General features: G+C 56.7%; 1 protein-coding gene across 1 annotated transcript; it reads right to left on the minus strand.

Annotated features, from left to right (window-relative positions):
• Positions 1 to 46: 46 nt before the first annotated feature.
• SHISA5 (shisa family member 5) lies at positions 47 to 12,462 on the minus strand. Its single transcript, XM_054594792.1, has 6 exons — positions 12,338 to 12,462; positions 9,873 to 10,020; positions 6,446 to 6,535; positions 1,592 to 1,713; positions 1,233 to 1,445; positions 47 to 1,145 (listed from the first exon to the last, which is right to left on the minus strand). Exons 1-6 carry the CDS (start codon positions 12,420 to 12,422, stop codon positions 1,066 to 1,068), a joined length of 738 nt encoding a protein of 245 aa, XP_054450767.1. The 5' UTR covers positions 12,423 to 12,462; the 3' UTR covers positions 47 to 1,065.
• Positions 12,463 to 21,802: the final 9,340 nt, after the last annotated feature.

Below are 21,802 nucleotides of genomic sequence, written 5' to 3' on the forward strand. Positions count from 1 at the left end.
GCCCACAGCCAGGCGTCTGAAGAAAGGGACGCGGTTCCAAAAGTCTGCATTTATTGTAAACAGAGGCACAGACCCCGGACTCAGAAACACACGAACAGGCACAAAGCTGAGACAGAGCTGGTGAGACAGCAACAGTGGGGGGCGGGGGGTCCGAGGTATTCACATCCGGGCCACCAGCTGCAGGGGCCCCTTCCACCTTGGGTCCAGGTGCCCGACTGGCCTAGGTGTCCCCACTGCAAGGACAAAATGGGCCGGGGGTACAGGAGCTGGCTGTGCTGAGGCTGGTGTGAGGGGAGCAGGGACCACCAGGGTCAGATGGTCCCTGTCCTCTGGGGGCCGATTTCCCTCCAGGATCCAGGGGCTTCAGCCTCACAGCAACTACCACATACATTTTAAAACAGAAAACAAGCAAAATGTTTGGCTAGAAATAAAACAAACACTGCAGGGAGGACACCTGAGTGCGCAGGTGGACAGAGACTGCCCTGCCCGCAGGGGTAGAGGGCCGGGCCCCTGGCTACGGCCCTCCAGGTGGCCCCAGGGAGGCTGCAGAAGAGTCCCCGGGCGTTTTGCTATCACAAGGCTGCGCACTTCCCACGCGGCGTGACACAGGCTTGGGGATCAAAACCCAGCTCGGCCAGGTCCCGGCGTCGCCCACTCCCCGGCATCCCAGCTCCGGGTCTTCGAAGGGACGCACACCCTGGGGACGGGGCCGAGCCGTTCTGTTGAAGCCAGAGCACGTGTACATCTCGCTGCCAAAAAGCTGTGCCACCCCAGTGTGATGAGCCCCCCCACACCGATCCCCCTGGGTGGTCTGGCCATGAACTCCCACCCCATTCTTGGAATTTTGTTTGAAATTTCAAGGAAGCAAAACTTGAAGTGAGGAAGAGAACGAAGTATGGTCCCAGCAACTCTGGCAAGGATTGCCCCCACCTGTCAGCATCCCAGTCACGACACACACACATCCTGCACGGGGAGAAAAGGGCCGTGCCTGCCTAGCCATTCACACACAGACACACACAGACACACATGACGTGTCAAGTGGCAACTGGAGATGCAGGGGCGCGCTCAGTAGGCAGCCTTAGGGGGGTCCACGTAAGCCGGGTTGTAAGGAGGCTGGCTGGCAGGATAGGGTGTGGCCGCACCTCCTGCAAACAGAGAAGACAGTGGGTGGCTGTGGGCACCATGGAGCTGCGGGGTCAGGGCGGCTCAGGGTGGTTGGCTGCGGTACTCACCGGACAATGTCTCGTGGTAGGTAGGTGGGCCCATGGGCTGGGCTGCTGGGTAGGGCGGTGGGTACTGTGCCGGGTACGGTGCTGCTGCCACCCCTGGCTGGGGGGGGATGGGGTGGTAGCCCTGGTACGACGGCGCCGGGTAGGCAGGCGGCACACTTGGAGGCTGAGGGTAGGGGGTGTGCACCACGGTGGTGGACGTGGTAGTCACAACCGCTGCAAACAGAACCCCAGTCAGGACCCTCAGGCTTGCCACCCACTCCCCTGCCCCCCCGCCCGCCTCCAGCTTAGCCACATCGGGGCCCTGAGTAGCTCCCTGGCCACGCCGGCCTCTGCACGGCGGGTGGGGTGGGCGTGCTTACGGCGAGGGCGAGGTTGGCAACACATCTTGTACAAACAGCAGCAGGAGCAGGTGAAGCAGGCAATGATGGTGACGATGATGAGCACAAAGATGGTCACGCCGACGGCAACAGTGGCCTCGAACCTGCCGCAGAGCCCGCTGTTACCTCACCTCACCTCAGCCAGGGCCGGCAGTCCACAGCCCAGCCACCGCCGGGGGCAGCCCCCTTGTAGGAGGGCGCTCCGGGCAGCACAGAGAAACTCCGGGGCATGCGGCCGGGGCCTGTTCCAGCCTGAGGTTCCTCGTGGGTCACGTGGGCTTGGGAATCTATGATGCACCCCACCTAGGGTCCGTCGCCCCTGCCCCACCTTCGCAAGCACAGGAGGGAGATCTTCCATGCCTCCCCACCATCCGTGACCAACTGATGAGCAAATAAACGGTCGTCGAGCACATGCCACAAGCCAGGCACTGTGGATTAAGCCAAAAACTCGGTGATGGGCGAGAGAGACCATGGCCTCTGGGAGCCCACCGAGCCCTGGAGGTGGCAGGTGTTGGAGGTAATGACTCAGGAAGCGCAGGGAACGAAGCCGAGGAGACGGTCCAGGAGAGCAGAGGCCAGGTGTCCAGCACGGTGAGGGGAGGGAGGCAGTGCACCGGCCTCGGCACTGGCCAGCTCCCCATACGGGGCAGGGCTGTCCCCGGTGTGACCGGAGCCTGCTGGGCACCTCGCTGTGCCAGGGTTCACCTGCACCCTGGGCTCCACAGGTGGGAAAACTAAGAGCCGGTCGGATGCTCTGGAGGGGACTGGAGGCGGTCCCTTCTGGGACTGGAGGCCTGCCTGACCCAGCCCTGCAGCCAGTGTCACGGCAGTGGGGAGCCTGCTCTTGGAGAAAGCGGGCCCTGAACCAGAAGTTCCCCAACACTGACTTTTCAGGGAAGATGAGCCCCCTCTATCCTCCTATTCCCAGAGGTCAAACTTTATTCTGGTAACAGGCAAATGCCTGCTAATGGCACCAAGCACAGCAAAACCCGGGAGGAGCCCATGGGCAGTAGGGCATCTGCCTCCCCTGAAGCCCAGTGGGGCGCGGGGGGGGCACACACACTTTGGGCCCCCACCCTGCCCCGGTGGAGGGGCTTCCATAGCCCAGACAGGCTGCACCTCCGTTGGGCCCTGCAGTACAGCCTAGGAACAGACACAGGACAGACCCTTCACACTGCAGACCCGAAAATACCCCAACGCATTGCAGGACAGGATGTCAGAGTCCTGCCCAGCAGAGGAGCCCACACCTGCCCCGCCCTCGGCCACAAGCTCCTCCCAGGCCTTCTGCGGACCCAGCCAGGGAAAGGGGAAACACACATTCACAACCACAAGTGACCAGTGACCAGTGACCAGTGCGGGCAGAGCCATCACCTTCAGTCTCTCCCCCAGTCTCTGTCTCTCTCACACACAGCACAGTATGGCGCCCAAGCTCACCCCATGTTAGCCTCCACCTTCACTCAGGGTCCTCCTGTCCCAGGCAGCCCTCTTTCCATCACGGGCCACTCAGTTTCAATTTCCTCCCCTCTCGGAGAAAAGGAAAGCACGTCTCCTCGGCCCTCCCCTGCCCTGACGTCAGTGGCAGGAAGGACAGACACAGGATCCTCTTAAAGACGCCGCACAGGTGCAAACGGGATCCGAAGAGACGACAATGGGTGGGGCTTGGCTTAAGGCAAAGATAAGCCTTTCACTGAAGAGGCCCTGCGCCCGGGGGCGGGGCTCCCCAGCACAGCGCGGCCAGTTGGGAATTTGGGGTCAGATTGCCCTGTGAGGTTGCTGTCTGCAGAGCCGCGGTTTTCCATCACGGATTTTGGATACAGCCGTAACTCTGGTACACCTCTTACACCAGACAGACTGAGAGCTCAAAAGACCCAAACCTAACACAGACACATCTCAACTGTGGGCGACTGCCGACTCTCTGGGTTTCCTGGGCTCCATGGGATGCCAGGATCAAAGGGTGAAACGGCCCCAAAGGGAAGCAAGAATCACCTAGATTTTATAGCCAGGAGGGTGGGAAAGGTGAAAAGGACGCTGGTGTTCCTGATAGACTCATGGGGAGCCCCGCTTACAAGGTAGTAACAAAAAGGGTTCCTACAATTCATGAATGAACATGAGAACAATGTACCAGTATTAGGCCTCTTTACATATAACATCGATGAGCTAAAACTTGTTTTCCTGTAATTTAAAAATACTAAACTTCTTTTGAGTCTATTGTGAATTCTTATATGTTAGAAATCAACTCCCAGGATGTTAAAAGAAAAAAAAAAAGCAAGGTGCAGCTCAGGCGCCCAGGCCCAGGCAGCTCCCCGCTGCCTGCGGAGCAGAGGCGCCAGGCGTGGGGAGGTGGCCCTCCCAGGTCAGCGCTCCCCGCCTGGCCCGCCCAGGCTGGCCCCACGCCCCCACGGTGCCGCACCCCATTCCTGCCCAGCCCCTGCCCAGCCCCCGCCGGCTGCCCTCCTCGATGGGCACCTTCAGCTACCTCAGCCCTCTGCCGCCGGCCACGTCTGATCATGTCACTCTCTTCTCAAAACCCCACTGTGGCTCCTGCAGCTCTTGGCTCAGAAATTCACTCTATGTGTGTATGTGTGTGCATACCTCATATATTATAGTTGACAATCACAGAGGGGGAAAAAAAGTCAGGGTTTGTCTCACCAGATAGTAAAACTTACAACAAGTCAAATTTTAACCTTTCAGGTTTAAATAAAATAAAGCCCCTTGTGTGATCTAGGACCCCACCCTCCCTCCTCGGTGCTCCGGCCACTGGGCCCTCCATGCGCACCTCTGGCCGGGGCCCAGGAGTTCCTCCCACCCCTGCATCACTGATTCCTGTTTACCCTTCAGCCCTTGGCTCGAAGCACCACTTTCTCAGATGCTTTGCATCATCAGTGGCTGACATGGAGTAGGTGCTTGGTGTGTCTCTGAAAAATGAACACATTCACTCGGGGACCCCGCAGGACTGCCGGGCTCGGTGCTCCAAGGAAGGGCAATGTTTGCGGGGTGACGGCACAGTGTGGCTGGGGCCAGCGGCCACACCAGGCCACAGTTCCCATGGAACCCCGCCTCTGAGAGGAATGGGGGCTTCTCAAGGCTGGAGCTCCTCCCAGATTAAAGAGTGTAAAGACCAAGTTCAAGGGGCAGAACTAGGCAGCCCCCTGGAAGCCAGACTCCCAGTGCTGAGGTCGGAAAGGGCCATCTCTGGATCTCTGGGGCTGGGACGCCAGCTCACTCATGGTGCTGACAAGGCGGCCGGCCAGCTGTGCCATGGTGCGTGAGGCCCGCTGTGGGGGCGGGGGGCCGGCCCAGGCTCCCTGTGCCCATGCCTCACCTAATGGATGGCCCTTCCCCTGTGCTGTCACAGGGCGGTGGGGGCAGGGGGCCTGCATGGCCTGCCCGGGGCCTGTAGCCGGAGGTTCTACCATGCAGCTGCCAAAAAACACCCCGGTCCTGCCAGGCCATCCCATGAGTGGCGAGGAGCTAGAAAGGGACAATACAATCAGGATCCAAAAGAAGCATCACAGGGGACTGAGGAAGCTCCGGGAAGGGAACAAGCCAATAATGAACACAGCCAGATGGTGTTGACGGAGCAGAATGGGACTCACCTGCCAAAGTCGGGGGTTGGGGAGGTGGGGGCATGCAGAGGACCAGGGCCCACCCCAAACCCAACATCACCACACTGTGGGAGGTATGGTGACCACTTCGAGACAGGGCACCCCCATTCCGGCCAAGCCAGGCAGATGCGGATTCATCTGGGTCCCTGTGCTCCAACCAGGTGCCTCGGTCTTGAGGATCCAAAGGAGTTACATGGAGGGAGAGCCGGGGGGCAAGACCCAAGAATGAAGAAGGGGAGGGGCTGGTGGGGGGAGGGGCAGGGCTGGTGCAGGCCCCCGGCACCAGGGCCTGGACCTCCCAGGGAGCTGGCTCTCCGGCGGACAAACAGCGTCCTCAGCCAAGGGACGGCACACAGATGCCCGCCCAAGAGGGCACCTCCTTGAGGCCCCAGACAGGTGGCCACATGAGGGCATTCACAGAAGTGTCATCAACAACCCTGTCCCTCTTCCTTCCAGAAACCTGCTCCTCGAGCCCTAAACTTTTGTACGACAGGTGCTGTGGGGCCCCAGGGCTGGGCTTGGGGAGCTGAGGAGACTGGGCTGTTCGCGGCCCCCCGGCAAGGACAGCCCTGACATGGTAACCGTGACCCACGAACTCAGACATCATCAGCTGTCTCAGCATCTGCGCCCCGCCCGCATCACAGGCGTCACCCGGTCACCCGGCACCTGGCTCTCCCGTCGCCCCCTCACTGTCACCAGAGCCACCATCACCCCATCGCCACAGACCCCCAACCAGCACGTCCCTAGCACATGTTCCTGCCACCGGCACCCCATCAGCACCACGTCACCTCAGCTGCTTCCCATTACCATACACGGCTGTCACCCCATCACACGTGTCCCCAACGCCCCCACCACCATCAGCCTCTCCGCCGTCACCACGCACTGCTGCCCCCTCAGGGCGCACCCCCTCCGTCGCCCGTCGCTGTGCCTCCCTCCACTCACCTGCACCCATCCCCCAATTGGGTCACTACAAACCCCCGCCCTTGGCCTTTCGAATGTCAAACCCCAACCACAGTCACTTCCACCCCCAGCACAGTAAGGACACAGCTTCCCAACATAAGGACGAAAGGTCCTGGTGGTCAGACACGGTGACAGCCTCCAGGTGGCAGCTTTCATGGGGCCCCACCCCAATGACTCCTTCCCATCCCAGTCCCCGCAGCCTTCCTCCTCGCCCACCGGGACCCCCGTCACCTCCACAGGAAGATGCACCCAGCCTCCTGGTTTTACTTACCCCGGCATGTTGTCGTCCATGTCAGAGTTAAAGCTCAGCGACGAGGCCAGCTGCTCCAAGTTCTCCACGCTCTTCCTGACCGCAGCTAAACTGCAAGGAGAAAGCCGCATGATGAACAGAAACCCCCGGCACGCCAGGGACAAATGCGCCCTGCATCAGCGCGCACACAGGACGCGCACAAAAGCCCACTCAGTCCTGGGCCACAGCGGCAGCCCAGACGGCATCCTGAGACGGGGCGTCACGCACACTGCAAGGTCTCAGGCTACAATGCCAAGCCCTTCTCCAGTGCTCTTGGGACAGTCCTCAGGGCAGACCACATGAGAGGCTACAGGACAAATCTCAGCAGATTTGAAGAGACAGCTGTCATACAAAGTATCTTTTCCAACCACAATAGGATGAAGTTAGAAATCAGTAGCAGAAGATTACAATGCCTATGTTAAAAAAAAAAAAAAGAAAGAAAGAAATGCTAACAAAAACTCCTACCTTGGGAAACTATCATGGCAAGAAAAAGAAACTCCGGTGAGTTAAATGAGAAATCATAAAGGAAATTAAGAAATATGTAAAACTGAATGATAATGAAGATACTCCATGAAGATACTTCATGAAATGAAGATAATGATAATGAGTATTTGTGAAACTCAGCCCTGACGATGTGGCTCAGTGGACTGAGCGCCGGCCTGTGAACTGAAGGGTCACCAGTTCGATTCCCAGTCAGGGCACATGCCTGGGTTCCAGGCCAGGTGCCCGGTTTGGGGCTGCAAGAGGCAACCAATTGATGTTTCTCTCGCACATCAATGTTTCTCTCTCCCTGACTCCCTCCCTTCCCCTCTCTCTAAAAGTAAATAAGTAATTTTTTTAAAAATTTGCAAAATTTGCTAAAGCAGCTCTTAGAGGAAACATAACTTTAATAGTGAGATGGTATTAAAATCAAGGAGATGAGAAAAAATAGTGCAAACCCCCAAAGAAGGAAGCAAAAATAAAAGAGAACAACCACAAACAATATAAGATTAACAAAACCAAAGCTGGTAGACCTCTGGCAAGATTAACCAAGAAAAGGAGAAATGACATTAAAAAAAAAAATGCAGAATTTAAAAAAGGGGAAATAACTATAGGTACAGAGATTTTTAAAAATAACTCATTTGGATTCTGACTCGAACAAACTACCCATGAAAATACATTTTTGAAACAAATGGAGTCAACTAAAGGCAGACTAGTATTGAAAGCTATTAGTGAATTACTGTTAATTGTGCCAAATGTGTTATTGATATATAGTGGTTATATGTTTTAAAGCACTCATTTGTACTGATAAAACAAACATTTAAGGTCCTGACTGGTGTGCTTCAGTGGGTTGGCCGTCGTCCCAAAAACCAAAAGGTCGCCAGATCAATTCCCAGTCAGGGCATGTGCCTGGGTTGCCCGGTTCGGGCGTGTAAGAGGCAACGGATCAATGTTTCTTTCCCTCTCTTTCTCTCTCCCTTCCCCTCTCTCTAAAAAATATATAAATAAAATATTTTTTAAAAACACGAACATTTAAGGAGAAATGTGTATGATGTCTGGGATTTGTTTTTAAATAATCCAGAAAATTTCAAGAGTGGGGGGAGGTGTGTGGAACAGTAGTGCCAGAGTGCTGGTGAGCGAGGAAGTGGGTGATGGATACACGGAGTTTTATATTATTCTCTCTGCTTTTGTATTTAGTTGAAAATTTCCAAATCAATGTAAATCCAAATAAAATTTCAGTCCTGGCTGGTGTGGCTCAGTGGATTGAGCGCCAGCCTGCAAACCAAAGAGTCGCCGGTTCAATTCCCAGTCAGAGCACATGCCTGGGTTGTGGGCCAGGTCCCCAGTAGGGGGCGTGCAAAATGCAACCACACATTGATGTTTCTCTCTCTCCCTCTCTCTAAAAGTAAATAAATAAATAAAATCTTTAAAAAAAATAAAATAAAATTTTAAAGCAGTGGCCCTGTGCTTTAGAAGGACAACCCATAGAGCTGAGAGAATATTTTGAAACACCAGTGTTCAGGCCTTAGGGAGCAATGACAGTGGGGTGCACCCAGCTGGGATCCAGGGGTGGGAAGGCCAGGAAGAGAGATCCACCGAGGTGAGCCTGGTATCTGAGACTCTTTTTCTCCTGGGGGCACTCACCAATTTCAGAGGACAGCTGAGAGGCTGAGCAGACCTTCTGAAAGCCTCAGGTGATAAAGACTAGATCCAGAGCCCTCCAGGAGTGAGGCCCTGGTAAACCCTACTCACTTGGGCTGAGGCTCGAAATGCTGCAACCCAAGACAAGGGAGAAACAGAGTAGAAGCTCAGCTTCTCATCATCTCAGCCTCTGCAGTTAGGCAACGTGAGCCCGGAGTGCTAAAGGCACTGACAAAAGCAACATAAAACCTCCCCGGAGGAAATCCTAAGCTCCAAATTTCTACCATCAATTTACAAACACCCTGTCAGACACACAATCAGAAACGTTCAGGAATATCAGATTAGACACCCTGAAGAGAAAACAACAGAAACTACAGACAATGGCCCCAGCTGGTGTGGCTCAGCGGATTGAGTGCTGGCCTGCGAACCAAAGGGTTGCCAGTTCGATTCCCAGTCAGGACACAGGCCTGGGCTGCAGGCCAGGTCTCCCACCACAGAGAAGGACACAGCAGTGGCGGGCACCAGCCCGATGTACACCCAAGAACACGGGTGGGTTGTACAAACACTGTACTGAGTGCGAAAAGGAAGGGGATCGTTGTACCCACAAAACAATACAGACTTTGCAAGAACAGAAACAATAAAAAAAAATGGCAGACTGGTTGCCTACTGGGTGAGGGGAATGGACTGGTCATGGGAGATTAAAATAAATATATACGATGGTGGAGGGCTGGTCTTTCCAGACAATAATGACCACCTGCCGCAAGCAGAGGATGACCACCTCAGCCCTCTGTCCCTGTGGCCAAACACAGAAGAAGCAAAGAATATGGCAAAGGGAGACAGGCAGAAGACTCAGTCCGTGAGACAGTCTACACCGAAGGTGCAGTGTAAATCCACGGGCCACGCGCCCACGCACTGCACCCTCTAGGGCCCACAAGATGGTGCCCGCACAAATCACACACAACGCCCCAAGTCCATGCACGCACTGCGGGCTACACTCACATCACAGTGCCCACCCAAGGGCGTGTTGGTACAAGTGCAGACCCGAGGGTGAGCTACAGAACCAGCTAAGAAACCCGTTCGGCCCCAGGCTGGATGAGCCGGAGCCCTCCAGGGCAGGGGAGGGGCAAGGGACTAACTGGACAGGGTCCAGGGAGTCCAGCCCAGTGCACGGAACTCCAACCCCCCCACGCCCAGCCCAATGCTCTGCCACCATCTTCAGGACTGAGGGGCGGGGGCGGGGCCACTTCCCTTCCATGCACAGTCCCACGGTGACCGCTGGGGCACCCACCGGTCCTCGCAGCTTTCCTTGTTCCACACAAATTTCTTCAGTATGTCAGAGCAGCAGTACTGGTTGTAACAGGTGCCACAGCAGAAAACAGGACAGTACTTAGGGTGGAGGTCGTATCCACTGGAATCCACACACACCTCACCGTGGGCTGGAGTGGAGAAACACTTGTTCGCCTGCAGCCATGAGGAAGCCTCATGCCGGGCCTCAGCCATGTCCCAGTGAACACGGCCAGCAGGCACGGGCGGCTGGGCCACCCCTGGCCACCCCCACCCAACCAGCCCTGCCTTCTCTCCCAGGCCACAGCAGATACACCTAACGGGGATCCCTCTTTCCCCACCGGCCCACTCGCCTTCCGATGGGAGAATGAGCTTCCTAACGGTGAGTCTGGCTGGGCCAGTCCCTGCTCTCAGACCACCCCTGGTTCACACTGTCTCAGGATCAAGTCCACAGTCCACAAAGCAGGGTCCTGACTGCACAGGGCCTTGAAGGCCACCCCAGCTTTCCAGGCCTACGCACGCTCTGCCCAATTCTTGGCTGTTTCCCATCCCCCACCTTCAAATCTACTCATCCCTTAAGGCCGCACCCCAGGCTACTGCCTCCAGAAGCTGCCCAAGCCCAGCGGCCACACAGCTGACCAGGGACATCCCTGGCCAGCCATTGCGGACCGGGTGCCGCACTGGCCAATTCTCGATCCTCTTTCCCTCTCCCCGCCCCTTGGCCACAGAAGCCTCAGCCCCCGCTGGACTCCACAGCTGCAGGGGCCCAGCCCTGACCACGCCCTCAGGGCAGGCTGTCTCCTGCCCAACTCGCCTTCACCGCCGTCACACCTACAAAACTGTCCGTGCGGCACTTAGTCCCACCCAGGGCCCCCAGCAGGTGCCTCGGAAAGGTCTGTGCCCTCAGTGGCCAGGGCTCCAGGGCAGCGGCAGCACTTCAAGTCCCAGAACCACCACAAGGCTCTCAGCCACCGAGCTGGGATCTAAGGACATCCGCACAGGCTGCGGTGAGTGCAGAGCCTCAGGACACAGGGTCACGCTGAGGGGACCTGACGGACAAGTGTAGAAAATGACCCAGGGCTTTGGGTGACCACAAGGTTTGCAAACTTCCAGGAAGATGCTACAGCCATGTCCCCACACACTCTTAAGCTACCTTATCAGACAACTAGTGCCCAATAGCAGGACAGAACGGTCCAGGGTTCTGCCTGGACAGGCCCCAGATGGGTCTCCAGAGAGCCAGCCCGGCCAGTGCATCACGTTCCCCGGGCCATTGGCCAAGCGAGGTCCGTTCAGTGACCCTGAGAAGAAAGAGCTAGGAACGGGGTGGAAATGGGGAGATACTTTGTCCTTGGCAGCTCCAGCAGAGCCCTGCTCTGGCAAAACTGTGGGGCAGAGGATGGGACCCCCAACAGGCCCACCCCCAGCCAGCTGTCCACACGGCAGCAGGTCTGCTCAGCTCAGCTCAGCCCAAGCTGCTGGGTAGCTGGGGTGACCCCCCACCACCTCCAGAGAGTCGTCACTGCCATTGGTGCCACGGCTCGCGAGCCTCTAAGCCGGAGCTGAAGACAAACACCCGTGACTCTGTTTGGGCCAAAAAGTCACAACACAACTGTTCTTTGACCCTCACACACTCTGGACAGGCTGCCCAAGGCTCCCCAGACCTCACTGGACCAGGGACCAGAGCTCTGCCTGCTCCCGTTCCCACCCCAGGTCCTCCAGGGTCCACCTAGGCCCGGGAAATAAGGCCCTTCCTCTTGAGGAAGCCACCCACCCAGGGGGATCCTTGGCGTCCTACGCCTGGTGGTGGGGAAGCATTGCTCCAATTCCTAACCCGAAAAGGCCCCCAGCCTGGGCTCCCCATCTGTGAACCATCCTCTCTGACCAATCAAGACCCTGACCCTGGCCCAGGTTGCGGGTCTGATCTCCAGACAGGAGACAAGCATCAACCAATGAATGCATAAATGAGCGGAATAAATCAATGTTCCTCTTTCTTCCGTCCTCCCTTCCTCTGTCTAAAATCAATCTTTAAAAGTTTACAACCAACCAATCCGCACAGGTAGCTGTCTCCTCCAACCCCATTGGGCCACCTCAGCTGTTTCCAGGACCGCAGGGGCCTTGCAGACAGAGGCTGGGGGGTCCCAGCCAGTAAACAGAGGCAAAGGGAAGGCCTGGATGGAGGGGCCAGGCCTCGGAGCAGCCGACCCCAGGCTACGGCTGACCCAATCCCTAGGACCATCACAGGGACGATAGATACCCGCCCCCGCCCCCCAATTCCAGGACAGAACCAGGGTGGCAGCTGTGTGGGGTCTGGGCGATGCCATTCCAGGCGGGGAGCGGCAGGGAGGAGGCAGGGAGTGGCAGGGAGGTCAGTCCCAGGGGTTTGCTAACTGCCTGGGTCATGGGGGGCGGGGCCCTGCGGGGACCGACGCGGCCCCCCGCCGGGCGAGAGCCCCGACCCCAAAGGCTCACCCCCGGGGGGCGGTGGCAGCAGCAGCAGCAGCAGCAGCAAGACCAGGAGGAACAGGTTCCGCGGGGCAGAGGCCGGCGCGGCCATGGCTGGGCAGGCGGGCGGACGGACACGCAGGCGGACGGAAGGGTCGCCGTGCAGCCGCCGCCTCCGCGACCTGAGCCTGAGCCGGCAGCCGCCTCTTCGCCCCGCCCCGGCGGGCTCCGAGAATCCAGGCCGGGAGGAAGAAGAAGGAAAAGGAAGAGGAGGAGGAGGAGGAGGAGGAGGAGGAGGAGGAGGAGGAGGAGGAGGAGGAGGAGGAGGAGCAGGAGGGGGCAGGGAGGGGACGCGGGCGTCCTCCGGCCCCACGCAGCCCGCGGCCGCACGACCCCGGGGACCCAGGCGCTGGTCTTCTGCGCTCGGGGGACCTCTCAGCCCCGAAGCGGGGAACCTCCGCGGGGATGTGCGACCACGGCCGGGCGCCTGCTGGGCGCCGCCGGAGGCCGGCTAGGCCCCCGGCCCGCCACGTGCCCAGCGGATCTTCACGCTCCTCTCGTGGGAACAGGTGGTGCGGCGACAGTCCCCAGGGCAGAGCTCGACACACAGTAGGCGCCCAGCTAATTAATGTCGGGTCCCCTCTGGAAGTCTAGGCTTCCGGGGACCAAAGCTTTGTGGACACACAGCCCCCCCGGGCCCTGGGGTGACACCTTTGTCCCTGTGGTCCCCGGACCCCCAGTCCAGGCAGGCACGGCCCTTGCTCTGGGCGAGCCTGGCTCGGGGGCCTGGTCCCAGGAACAGCCAACTGGCCGCTCCCAGGCTCGCTCAGGGCCCCGGGAGGCTGGCCAGCCCACGTCCCTCTCTGCCCCCAGAGAAGGTGTTCTGCATAAGACACCCTGGGTGCAGCCATGGCTAACGGTAGCGGTGGCCTTGCCATGCGATGTGTCAGTGGGTTCCGTCTGCTAGAAAAATCATCAGACTCGAGGCTTATGAATCACATTCCTCGTAGCCCTGCAGACTGGGAAGGCCAAGCCCACGGTGCCGGCAGGGCTTGTGTCTGATGAGTCAGCCTCCTGGTTTGTTCGTGGCCCCCCTTGCCCTGTGTTCTCTGGGTCCTCTAGAATACGGGCTCCAATTCCCTCCACGAGTGCTCCACCGCCTCCATCGAATCAGCTCCCAAAAGCCCTGCCTCCAAATACCATCGCTTTGGGGATAGGACTTCAGCATTTGTATTTTGGGAGGACACAAACATTCAGCCTTTTTTGCCCAGAGTTAGCATTTTTTGCACCTGACACATGCACTTTATTTCAGCAGAAAACAGGAAATGTCACACTAACTGGGCACATACCACACATTTCTCACCCGAGGGCAGGGGGAGCCGGTGTCAGAGACCTGAGGGGACAACACAGGATGTCCTCACAGCAGTTCCCCACGCTGGGGTGGGAGTGGGGGCTGGGGTCCTCCCTAAGTCCCCACCTGGCAGGGAAGGGCACAAAACAAAATTCAGCCAAGGAAACCTGAAGGTCTTGTTGGCTCTGAATAAGCAATTCAATACTAGGGTGCGCCTAGGGGGGTCTACAAAGCTTTTCTAGGAAGACAAGTGGGATGAGGCAGCTCGTCACAAAAGAGAAAGGATTGCTCTTAGCCCCTGACAGCAAAAGAGGAGGGAAGGGAAGGGCTTTTAGCAAGCGGCCTGCCTCTTCTTTTTAGGGGCATGGAGAGGGCCCAGGGGCAGATGGCCTCATGGGTGTCCACCAGAAAATGCCGCACCAGCTGATTACATCTCTGATACCGGGTGAAACTGCAGTAACATCAGGTGTTAACGGAGGTGTGGCGTCATGGGCTTTTCACTCGAGGGAAGCCATTTTGGACCTGTGAAGTTTTTTTCCTCTATAACAACACAGCAGGTGGGAGCAGAGGCCTGACAGTCCCCAGGCAGGATGACAGGCCCTAGCTGACACAGCCCAGACCCGTCCAGCTCAGCTGCCTCTGCCCCTCAGCTCAGTGGAAGGAAGGGTGGAAGGAAGGAAGGAGCCCCATTCAGCCCACTGACCACTTTCCCCGCGCCGGCCCCGGAGTCACTTCAGCAGGGGGTGGGCTGCTCGGGCCCAGTCCTCCGTGTGTGCCCCTCCCCCAGCCTCTCAGCACTCACCGTGCGGGGCCGCAGCTGCTGCACATCCACCGCCCTGCCAACCCTGTCACCTCGAGTTCAGGCGCCCTTAGTAGGAGCTTGTCCCCAATTGGCTTCCACCTCCACCCTCTGCCTCACCCCGTCCGGGGGATCTGTCTTCCTGGGCTTTTCGTATTTAGTCACCAGAAGGCAGCCCCAGGGGGCAAGAGAGAGGGAGGAGAGGGCAGGGGTAGGGCTGTTCTCTCTCCGCTCCTTCCGGAAGCTCCTGAAGGCAGTCACGCAACCCACTCCACCCTGCATCCACACCCGCCTGTTGCGACACCTCTCAACTGTGTCCCTTTTTTCAGGGGTATCTGCTGAGAATGCTCAGGGTACTAGTTTCCTGTGCCCAATGCTCCAAAAGAAAGGCCAGCTTTCAATACATCAGAGTTTTGGAGCAAGGAAAGTTTTATTGCTGCAGAAGGCCGAGCTCCACCAGATGGGAGAACTAATTCTTAAATCCATCTCACAAGAGCCCAAAATTCAGGCGTCTTCTATATCGGGAAGCAGCAGAGAGGCGGCTGGGGACGGTGGACCACCAGACGCTGCAAAGGGGTCCAAGTGTTAACGGGGCACAGCCAGGGCCCCCCAAAGGGGGGATTTCTAACTGGGTGTGTCCAAGAAAAATATAGGATATTCTTCCACCCATCCCAGAAGGGAGGCCGCCGTGAGGGATGGGAGACAAGGAGCAGGGCCATTGAGAGTCATTTTGCATGTCCATGGCAGCATCATAGCTTCATTCCTCACATGCAAAGATGGTCACTTTGCATATCAGCAAGGCTAATCAGGAAGGCTGGCACCATTTTAACCCAGGATAACTGGCAGGCAGCCCCCGCACCCCCCCCCCCCCACCGTTACAGCGTGCTTGCATGAGAGGTCAGAGAGCGTTCGCCCCCTGCCACCAGGGAACAATGTGAAGACCGTGCGGGAAGGAAGGGGGAGAGAGGACCCTTGCTAGTGGGTCGTGAGAAGGTGCCACGTGGGTTTGGATTAAGAACTGGAGATTTTAGCGACACAGCTGGTGGTGCTGGGAACCGCGAGAGGCCTGCCCAGCCGGGCTCCAGACTTCCGTTTTCTTCTCAAGGGCGATTTGCTGATACGTAACTCTTTACATGTGCCAGCAAGAAGAATGTGGTCTCCCGTCAACACAAGTAAAACTTCAAAATTCCTAATGGTCAACCATCCCCCTCACAGACTTCGGTTCTGAAGTCATTACTTTGTGCATATTCCCCCCGCCCGCACGCCTGCCAAGCGGGGACCCAGTAGTTAGTTAGCTACTACAGCAGGGGCTACAGCCTGAAGGCCAGTACCCAGCTTGGTAAAAAAGGCTTTTTTTTTTTTCCAGCTAAAACTTTACATACAGCCTGGAGCCAAGCTATAGAGAATTTCTGCACGAGGCCGGCAGGTCGCAGCAACTCCCAATGGTGCCCAGAAAGCCCAGTGCCGGGCAGGGCGTGGGGGCAGGGCGTGGGTGAGCGCTAACACAGACCCCTGTGAGGCCCCTTGCCATCCTTCTGCGCCGAGAACCTGGGCTCCTCTCCGTGTCTCAGGAGGCCAAAATGCCACACAGTCACTTCCCCAAGGGCTGGTGCCCTCCCTGGAGTTGGACCGGAGCCCGTGACCAGCCGCAAGATAACGTATTCCGCAGTGTCTGGGGCAACGGTGACCCTCAGCGAGCCCTGGTCATGGAAGAGGGACCAGGACTGAGGCAGGTCTGCCCCTGGCACGGCCTGGACTGTGTAAACCATTTGCTCCTAAGGGTCCTCCATTAGGGAGGATAAGCCCTTGTGTCTAAGTTTCCCTCTTTCACTTGCCAAGGGACTTCCTTAGCTTCTGCCTCGCCTCACCCTGCTCGCCCCGGGGCAGCGGCCGTGGCTGCTCAGCAGGCCAAGCAGGACTCGACTTGGGCTCGAGGTGAGGTTGTACGTCCTCGGAGTCTTGCCCTTCAGCCCCCTCTTCCTAAATTCTGCTTCTGGTTGAAGTGGGTGGAGTCAAGTTTCCTCCCACTGATGAAGCTGCAACCAGGAATGGCAGTAGCTGACCACGGTAATGGGCATGCGCCAGGGTGTCCCTAGTTGGAGCTAAAGGGAGCAGGAATCTGACCAGGATAAAGGGCAGAGCCCTGGCAACCCTGGAAGGCTGAGGGGATGGCTAGTAAAGCCACCCCTGGTGGGGCAGCAGAAAAAAATGTTCAGAGTTGTTCTTTGTCCTTCCTTCCAGGCTCCAGAGCTTGGAATTTACTGTCTTTTAGGTGCTAATGAGATGACTCCAGGTGGGGGAATTCATCCCCCCCTCCTCCTGCCCCCAATAGCTTCAGGATGGAGCCGTCAGAAAAACCAGGCCGTGAATGGAGGGTTGGAACATTCAGCCCCACCCCTAACCGGGGGTTCAGTTCCGTGATTGACTGCTATCGCCAAAGGCTAGTGATTTAATCAGTCATACCTGTGTAATGAAACCTCCATAAAATCCCCTGAACGGTGCAGTTCAGGTAGTTTCCGGGGCTGTGGACAGGGCGAGGTGCTGGGCAGGGTGGAAGCTCTGAGCCCCCCTTTCCCAGCCCGGGGCATCTTTCCATAAAGTGGTAACTGTAAATAAGGGGTTCCCCCAAATTGTGAGGTCCGGCAAATTATCAAAGCTGGAGAGGGGGTTTAGGAACTCCCGGTTTATAGCAAGAGGTCAGAAGTTACCAGTGGTCTCTTGGGACTTGGGACTGGCACCTGAGGTGGGCAGAGTCCTGAGGGGCTGAGCCCCGAACTTGTGGGGTCTACACAAACTCATGAGTTGGTGTCAGAATTGAGTTGAGCCCTTCCTGGGTAGCTCAATTGGTCAGAGCACCATCGCCTGACACGCCAGGGTTTCGGGTGTGATCTTCGGCCAGGGCACAGACAAGAAGTAAACAAGGAATGCATGAAGAAGTGGACCAACAAATCGGTGTTGCTCTCCCCCCACCACCTCGTTCCCTGCCGGCGCCTGGCCCTCAGCGGGTCTGCCCACGGCCAGCTGCAGTGTGTGGGTTCTTGGCTTTTTGTAGGAAAGATTTCAAACACGAGTCCAGGTGACATTTATTAAAACTGGGACAAGGAAACAAGAAAGTGCTGGCACAGGAGACACAGGAGAGCCCAGGCTGGGCTGCCTCCGCTCACAGGGAAGTCAGAGAAAAGGGGCTAATTTAGGGACAGGTTCACGGGATCAGACTGAGTGGGACGAGCTGCCAGCTGCTCGTTGCCTTAGAGTTTAGGAGGCGTGAGCCTATGAAGAAAGAAGCAGGGGCGGTGGCCCAGGGGAAAAGGAAAGCAAAGTGCACGGCCCGCGCCAGCTGCTCCCCAGCGGGAGGGCATACACGCTGGGCTGGGTCCTTGCAGACGGGGATCCCAGGGGAGGGTTTTAGGAGAACGTGCCTCAGTTTCCCAGGTGCGCCCTTTCAGGGCCTTGGCCTCCACTGATTGGTCAGTGACAGGGCAGGGGGCTTCAGTCACTGCAGTTGGTTCTGGCGTCACCCACCTGGTTTTGCTGCTTTTCTGGGCCTGGAACTGAAACATAACTGAGGCCGGATGGTGTGTGCGGGGGGGGGGGGAGGCGGGCGGAGGAGAGGCGGGGTCCTTATTTCCCCAGTTTTGCCCCTGCCAGGCCTCCCGCCCTGGTGGCCACCTGCGCCTGGCTGTGCTTTGCTCGCCATTGTGTTCAGCTGTCTGTCTCAGTTTCCCTGTTCCACTTGCCAAGGGATTTCCTAGCTTCTTACTCTCCTGTCTCACCTCCCTCCTTCCCTTCCTCTCTCTTAAAAAAAAAAAAAACAATTAAAAAAAATGAGTTGGTGTGGGAGAATCCGAGAATTGGTTGTTGGTGTAAAAAAACAATTTAGTGTCTGAAGTGATGTCAGAAAACAAGACACCACAGGTGGTCACTCAGGTGATACAAGGACAAGGCTCTGGGCAGCCACAAGTGTCCCCTCAGAATCACAGGAGGGCCCTCAGTGTTCCGGGACCTCGCCGGGCACAGCCTGCCAGGCGGCAGAGCCTCACGCTGGCTGTGGGATGCGCCACGGCTTCATCTCAGCCTTCGGTCGCCTTCTCAGTGAAGCTGTCTTACACCCCGCTCCCACTCCCTCCCCTCTGATATATTCATATATGTCATTTCTTTTTTTATTTATTTTTAGAGAGAGGGGGAGGGAGAGAAACATCAATATGTGGTTGCCTCTCATGCGCCCTCTGCTGGGGACCTGGCCCGCAACCCAGGCATGTGTCCTGACTGGGAATCAAACCAGCAACCCTTTGGTTCACAGGCCGGTGCTCAATCCACTGAGCCACGCCTGCCAGGGCTTGACTTATTTTACTGTGTCTCCCACCTCTGGGATGTCAGCTCTGGGAGAGCAGGGACCTTGCCCACCCTGCTTATGGCAGGAGTTGTAAAGGGCAGAATAGAAAATAAGATTTTTTTCCTTTCTTTTCTCCCTCCTCCATTACAGCCTTAGATGATTACTAGTAGAATGTGTAACCAAGTCATCAAATGTATACGATTAACCTTATATTCTGGCTGAGATTTTGTTGCAGTTAACAGCTGACCAGGAAAGAACAAAGGGACTTTTAACCCAGCCCTGAACCTCATGCCCGGTCACCAGGAGAGGCGGTGACTGATCGACTGCACCCAGAAACACTGGGATAACGTCTACCTGGGCATCACTTGAGTGGCTCTGGCATCCTTATTAGAACGCGGACCATTCTGTTCCAGAAATTGGTAATGAAGATATTTACCAAGGCCAAAACTCCTACAAGGACGCAAATGCCAAAAACTGCGCCTCGCCAGGACCCCCTCTGGGCTCCTTCCCACGCTGGCCCTGGAGAAACTTGCCCCTGACACGCTTGGGGGAAGGTGGAGGCGAAGGTTTTTACCCTCCACCTTCCCGGGTTTCCGCTTCTGCTTTCTGGCTGGGCGGCGACAGGCAGCAGGAGCCCCTGACTCCGTTTACCTGGCCTCGGTTTCGCTCACTGCTCTCCCCACTGCTTAGTTCCTGGTAGGTGCTTCATTCTAAATCATTAATTTTAACAGATTAAGATATGGAAAAGAACCCAGAGGAATCAAATAGCCCCCATCCAGCCTTCCGCACCTCCCTCACCCAGCGAGGCAGGCGCCCCCACGCCCCCTGCAGACCTGTGAGGGAATTGCTGTGCAGTCTGGAGCCCACGCCCCCGCGGTCCATCTCCCCCGCTTCTCCTCTCCAGTGCCTTACACTGGAGACGAACTCCAGCGCCCGCCTGCTCTCCCCGCCCCCAGGAGCACGGCCCCCCCACCCCGCGCCTTCCCCTTCCCTCTCTTCTTCCCACACAGGCCTCTCCTAAGGGACCCCACGAGGCTGAGGCTTGCCACCAGGGGGAGCCGGGGGCAGCCACAGCTCATCCCAGGAGGACCCCCTGAACCTGTCTCCAAGGCCCCTTTTCTCTGACTTCCCAGACAACCACCGCAGCCCCGTCTGGGCTCTCTCTTGTGGCTTCTTCCATCCTAAGCCCTTCCTGATTTCACTGTCGCAGCCTTAATAAAAGTGCTCTCAAAAAAATTAAAAAAAAACAAAACACTCCAGCATGTTTGGAGACCTTGCTATAAAGTCAAACCCAGAAGGGAAGGCTTATATGTCAAAAGAGTCCTAAGACTTTGTTATTTCATGTTGGTCAATACATGGAGAATTTGTGGGAAACGTCTGAGGTTCTCGACCAAGGAGGTGACTCTCTGTTTAGCTTGGGCTGAGTTTATCAATACAGTGCACGTGCCAGGAGTTCTGGATACAGGTGCCCACCCAGGCCCCTGGGGTTGCTCTGTGCACCTATGAGCTTGACTGAGGGGAACCTGGGTCTCACTAGCTGCCACCACGATGTCATAAGCTCCCTGGCAGAACCGAGAGGAGAGACCCCAAAGCCTCAGCGAGATTCACTGACTCGTTCAAAACAAATGTTGGATTGAATTTCTCAGACAGCTCACTGTCCCCGAGTCCCTGCAGAGGCTCCCTCTCCAGGGCCTCAGGCCTCAGGCAGTTAGTTCACCATCTTTGAAAAGTTTGTTTGCTAGGGCTGCTGCCACAAGGTACCACACACTGAGCAGTTTAAACAAGTCACCATCTGCCTCACGGCTCTGGAGGCTGGAAGTCCGAAACCAAGGTGTCGGCAGGGCAGGGCCCTGCTCTCGCTCTCGGAAGGCGCCAGGGAATTTTGGGGCCGGGGTCCACCCCACTCCAGTATTACTTCAACTTATTACATCTTGCAATGACCCTATATCCATATAAGGTCACATTATGAGGTGGTGGGGTAACACCTTCAATGTATGAATTTGGTGGGGAGGGGGACACACGATGCAGCCCGTAATAAACACTGTTTTCCATGCACCAGGGCTTCTCATTGGGGACACTCTGTTGAAATGGCTCCTTGATTGCTGTGCAGACACCAGGGCCCTGGGTGACGGGGCGGGGGCGGGGTGGGGGGCAAGTAGCACTGCTGAGCTTCCAGAGAGAGGGAGGCGCCAAGACTGGCACACAGCAGGGCTCACTCGGTGTGTAGGACAACATAACTGGAGAGCTGACCAATGGAGACTTGGCTGCAACAGAGGATTTGTCACCATTTCCCAGACGAGATCGGCTCACAAACGATGAGATCAGGGGCCCTGCACGAAGCGGGGCGGACACCTTCCTGGGTTGAGAGGGGAACCCTGTGGAAGTAGCACAGGTTCAGGCCGGCACCTCCGTTCCCCCCACCCCACTTCCCGTGGCCGTGAACCAGGGTAGGGCGGGGGCGGATACCAGTTCTGACCCGCCCGCAAAGGCATTTTTCACTTTTTATCTTTAAGGTTTATTTTCTTTTAAATTTATCTCTAGAGAAAGTGGAAAAAAGGAAGAAAGAGGAAGATAAACATCATTATGAAAGAAACCCAACCACAACCCAGACCAGGAATCAAACCAGGGAATTTTTGCTTTGTGGGACACCACCAAACCCATGAGCCACACGAGGCAGGGAAGCATTTTTCACTTTTAATAGAACAGTTGTGTTCAAGCGCCAGTGTGCCCAGCCCAGGAGGAGACTCCCCTCGGCAGGTGATAGTTATATATTACTTTATTAATGTTATTATAAATATAACTCAAGTATCGCTGCAACATTTCATTCGATCTAGATATCCTCTGATCCTACTTAACCGCCACTATTTCCTAGCAACCCAAAATGATACGAAGTTCTCAACGTGACCACATACAATCGATCGCTCTTCCTAGGCTGTGGTAGAACATCGAACCCAAAGAAAAATTCTGATTGTTATATTTTATTCCTTCTGCTATTGTTTTGCTGCTAAA

Source organism: Pteronotus mesoamericanus, unplaced genomic scaffold, assembly GCF_021234165.1.
Source record: "Pteronotus mesoamericanus isolate MK-2021 breed Mesoamerican mustached bat unplaced genomic scaffold, CSHL_Meso_final scaffold_533, whole genome shotgun sequence".
Taxonomy (NCBI): domain Eukaryota; kingdom Metazoa; phylum Chordata; class Mammalia; order Chiroptera; family Mormoopidae; genus Pteronotus; species Pteronotus mesoamericanus.

Bases quoted from the DNA above. Each gene is read 5' to 3' on its own strand.
- SHISA5 (XM_054594792.1), bottom strand. From the start codon at position 12,422: ATGGCCGCGCCGGCCTCTGCCCCGCGGAACCTGTTCCTCCTGGTCTTG. The intron at 6,536-9,872 runs GTGGGTGCCCCA...TTCTCCTTGCAG, and splicing joins AAGGAAAGCTGCGAGGACCG to TTTAGCTGCGGTCAGGAAGA. The intron at 1,714-6,445 runs GTAAGTAAAACC...GCTCTGCGGCAG, and splicing joins ATGGACGACAACATGCCGGG to GTTCGAGGCCACTGTTGCCG.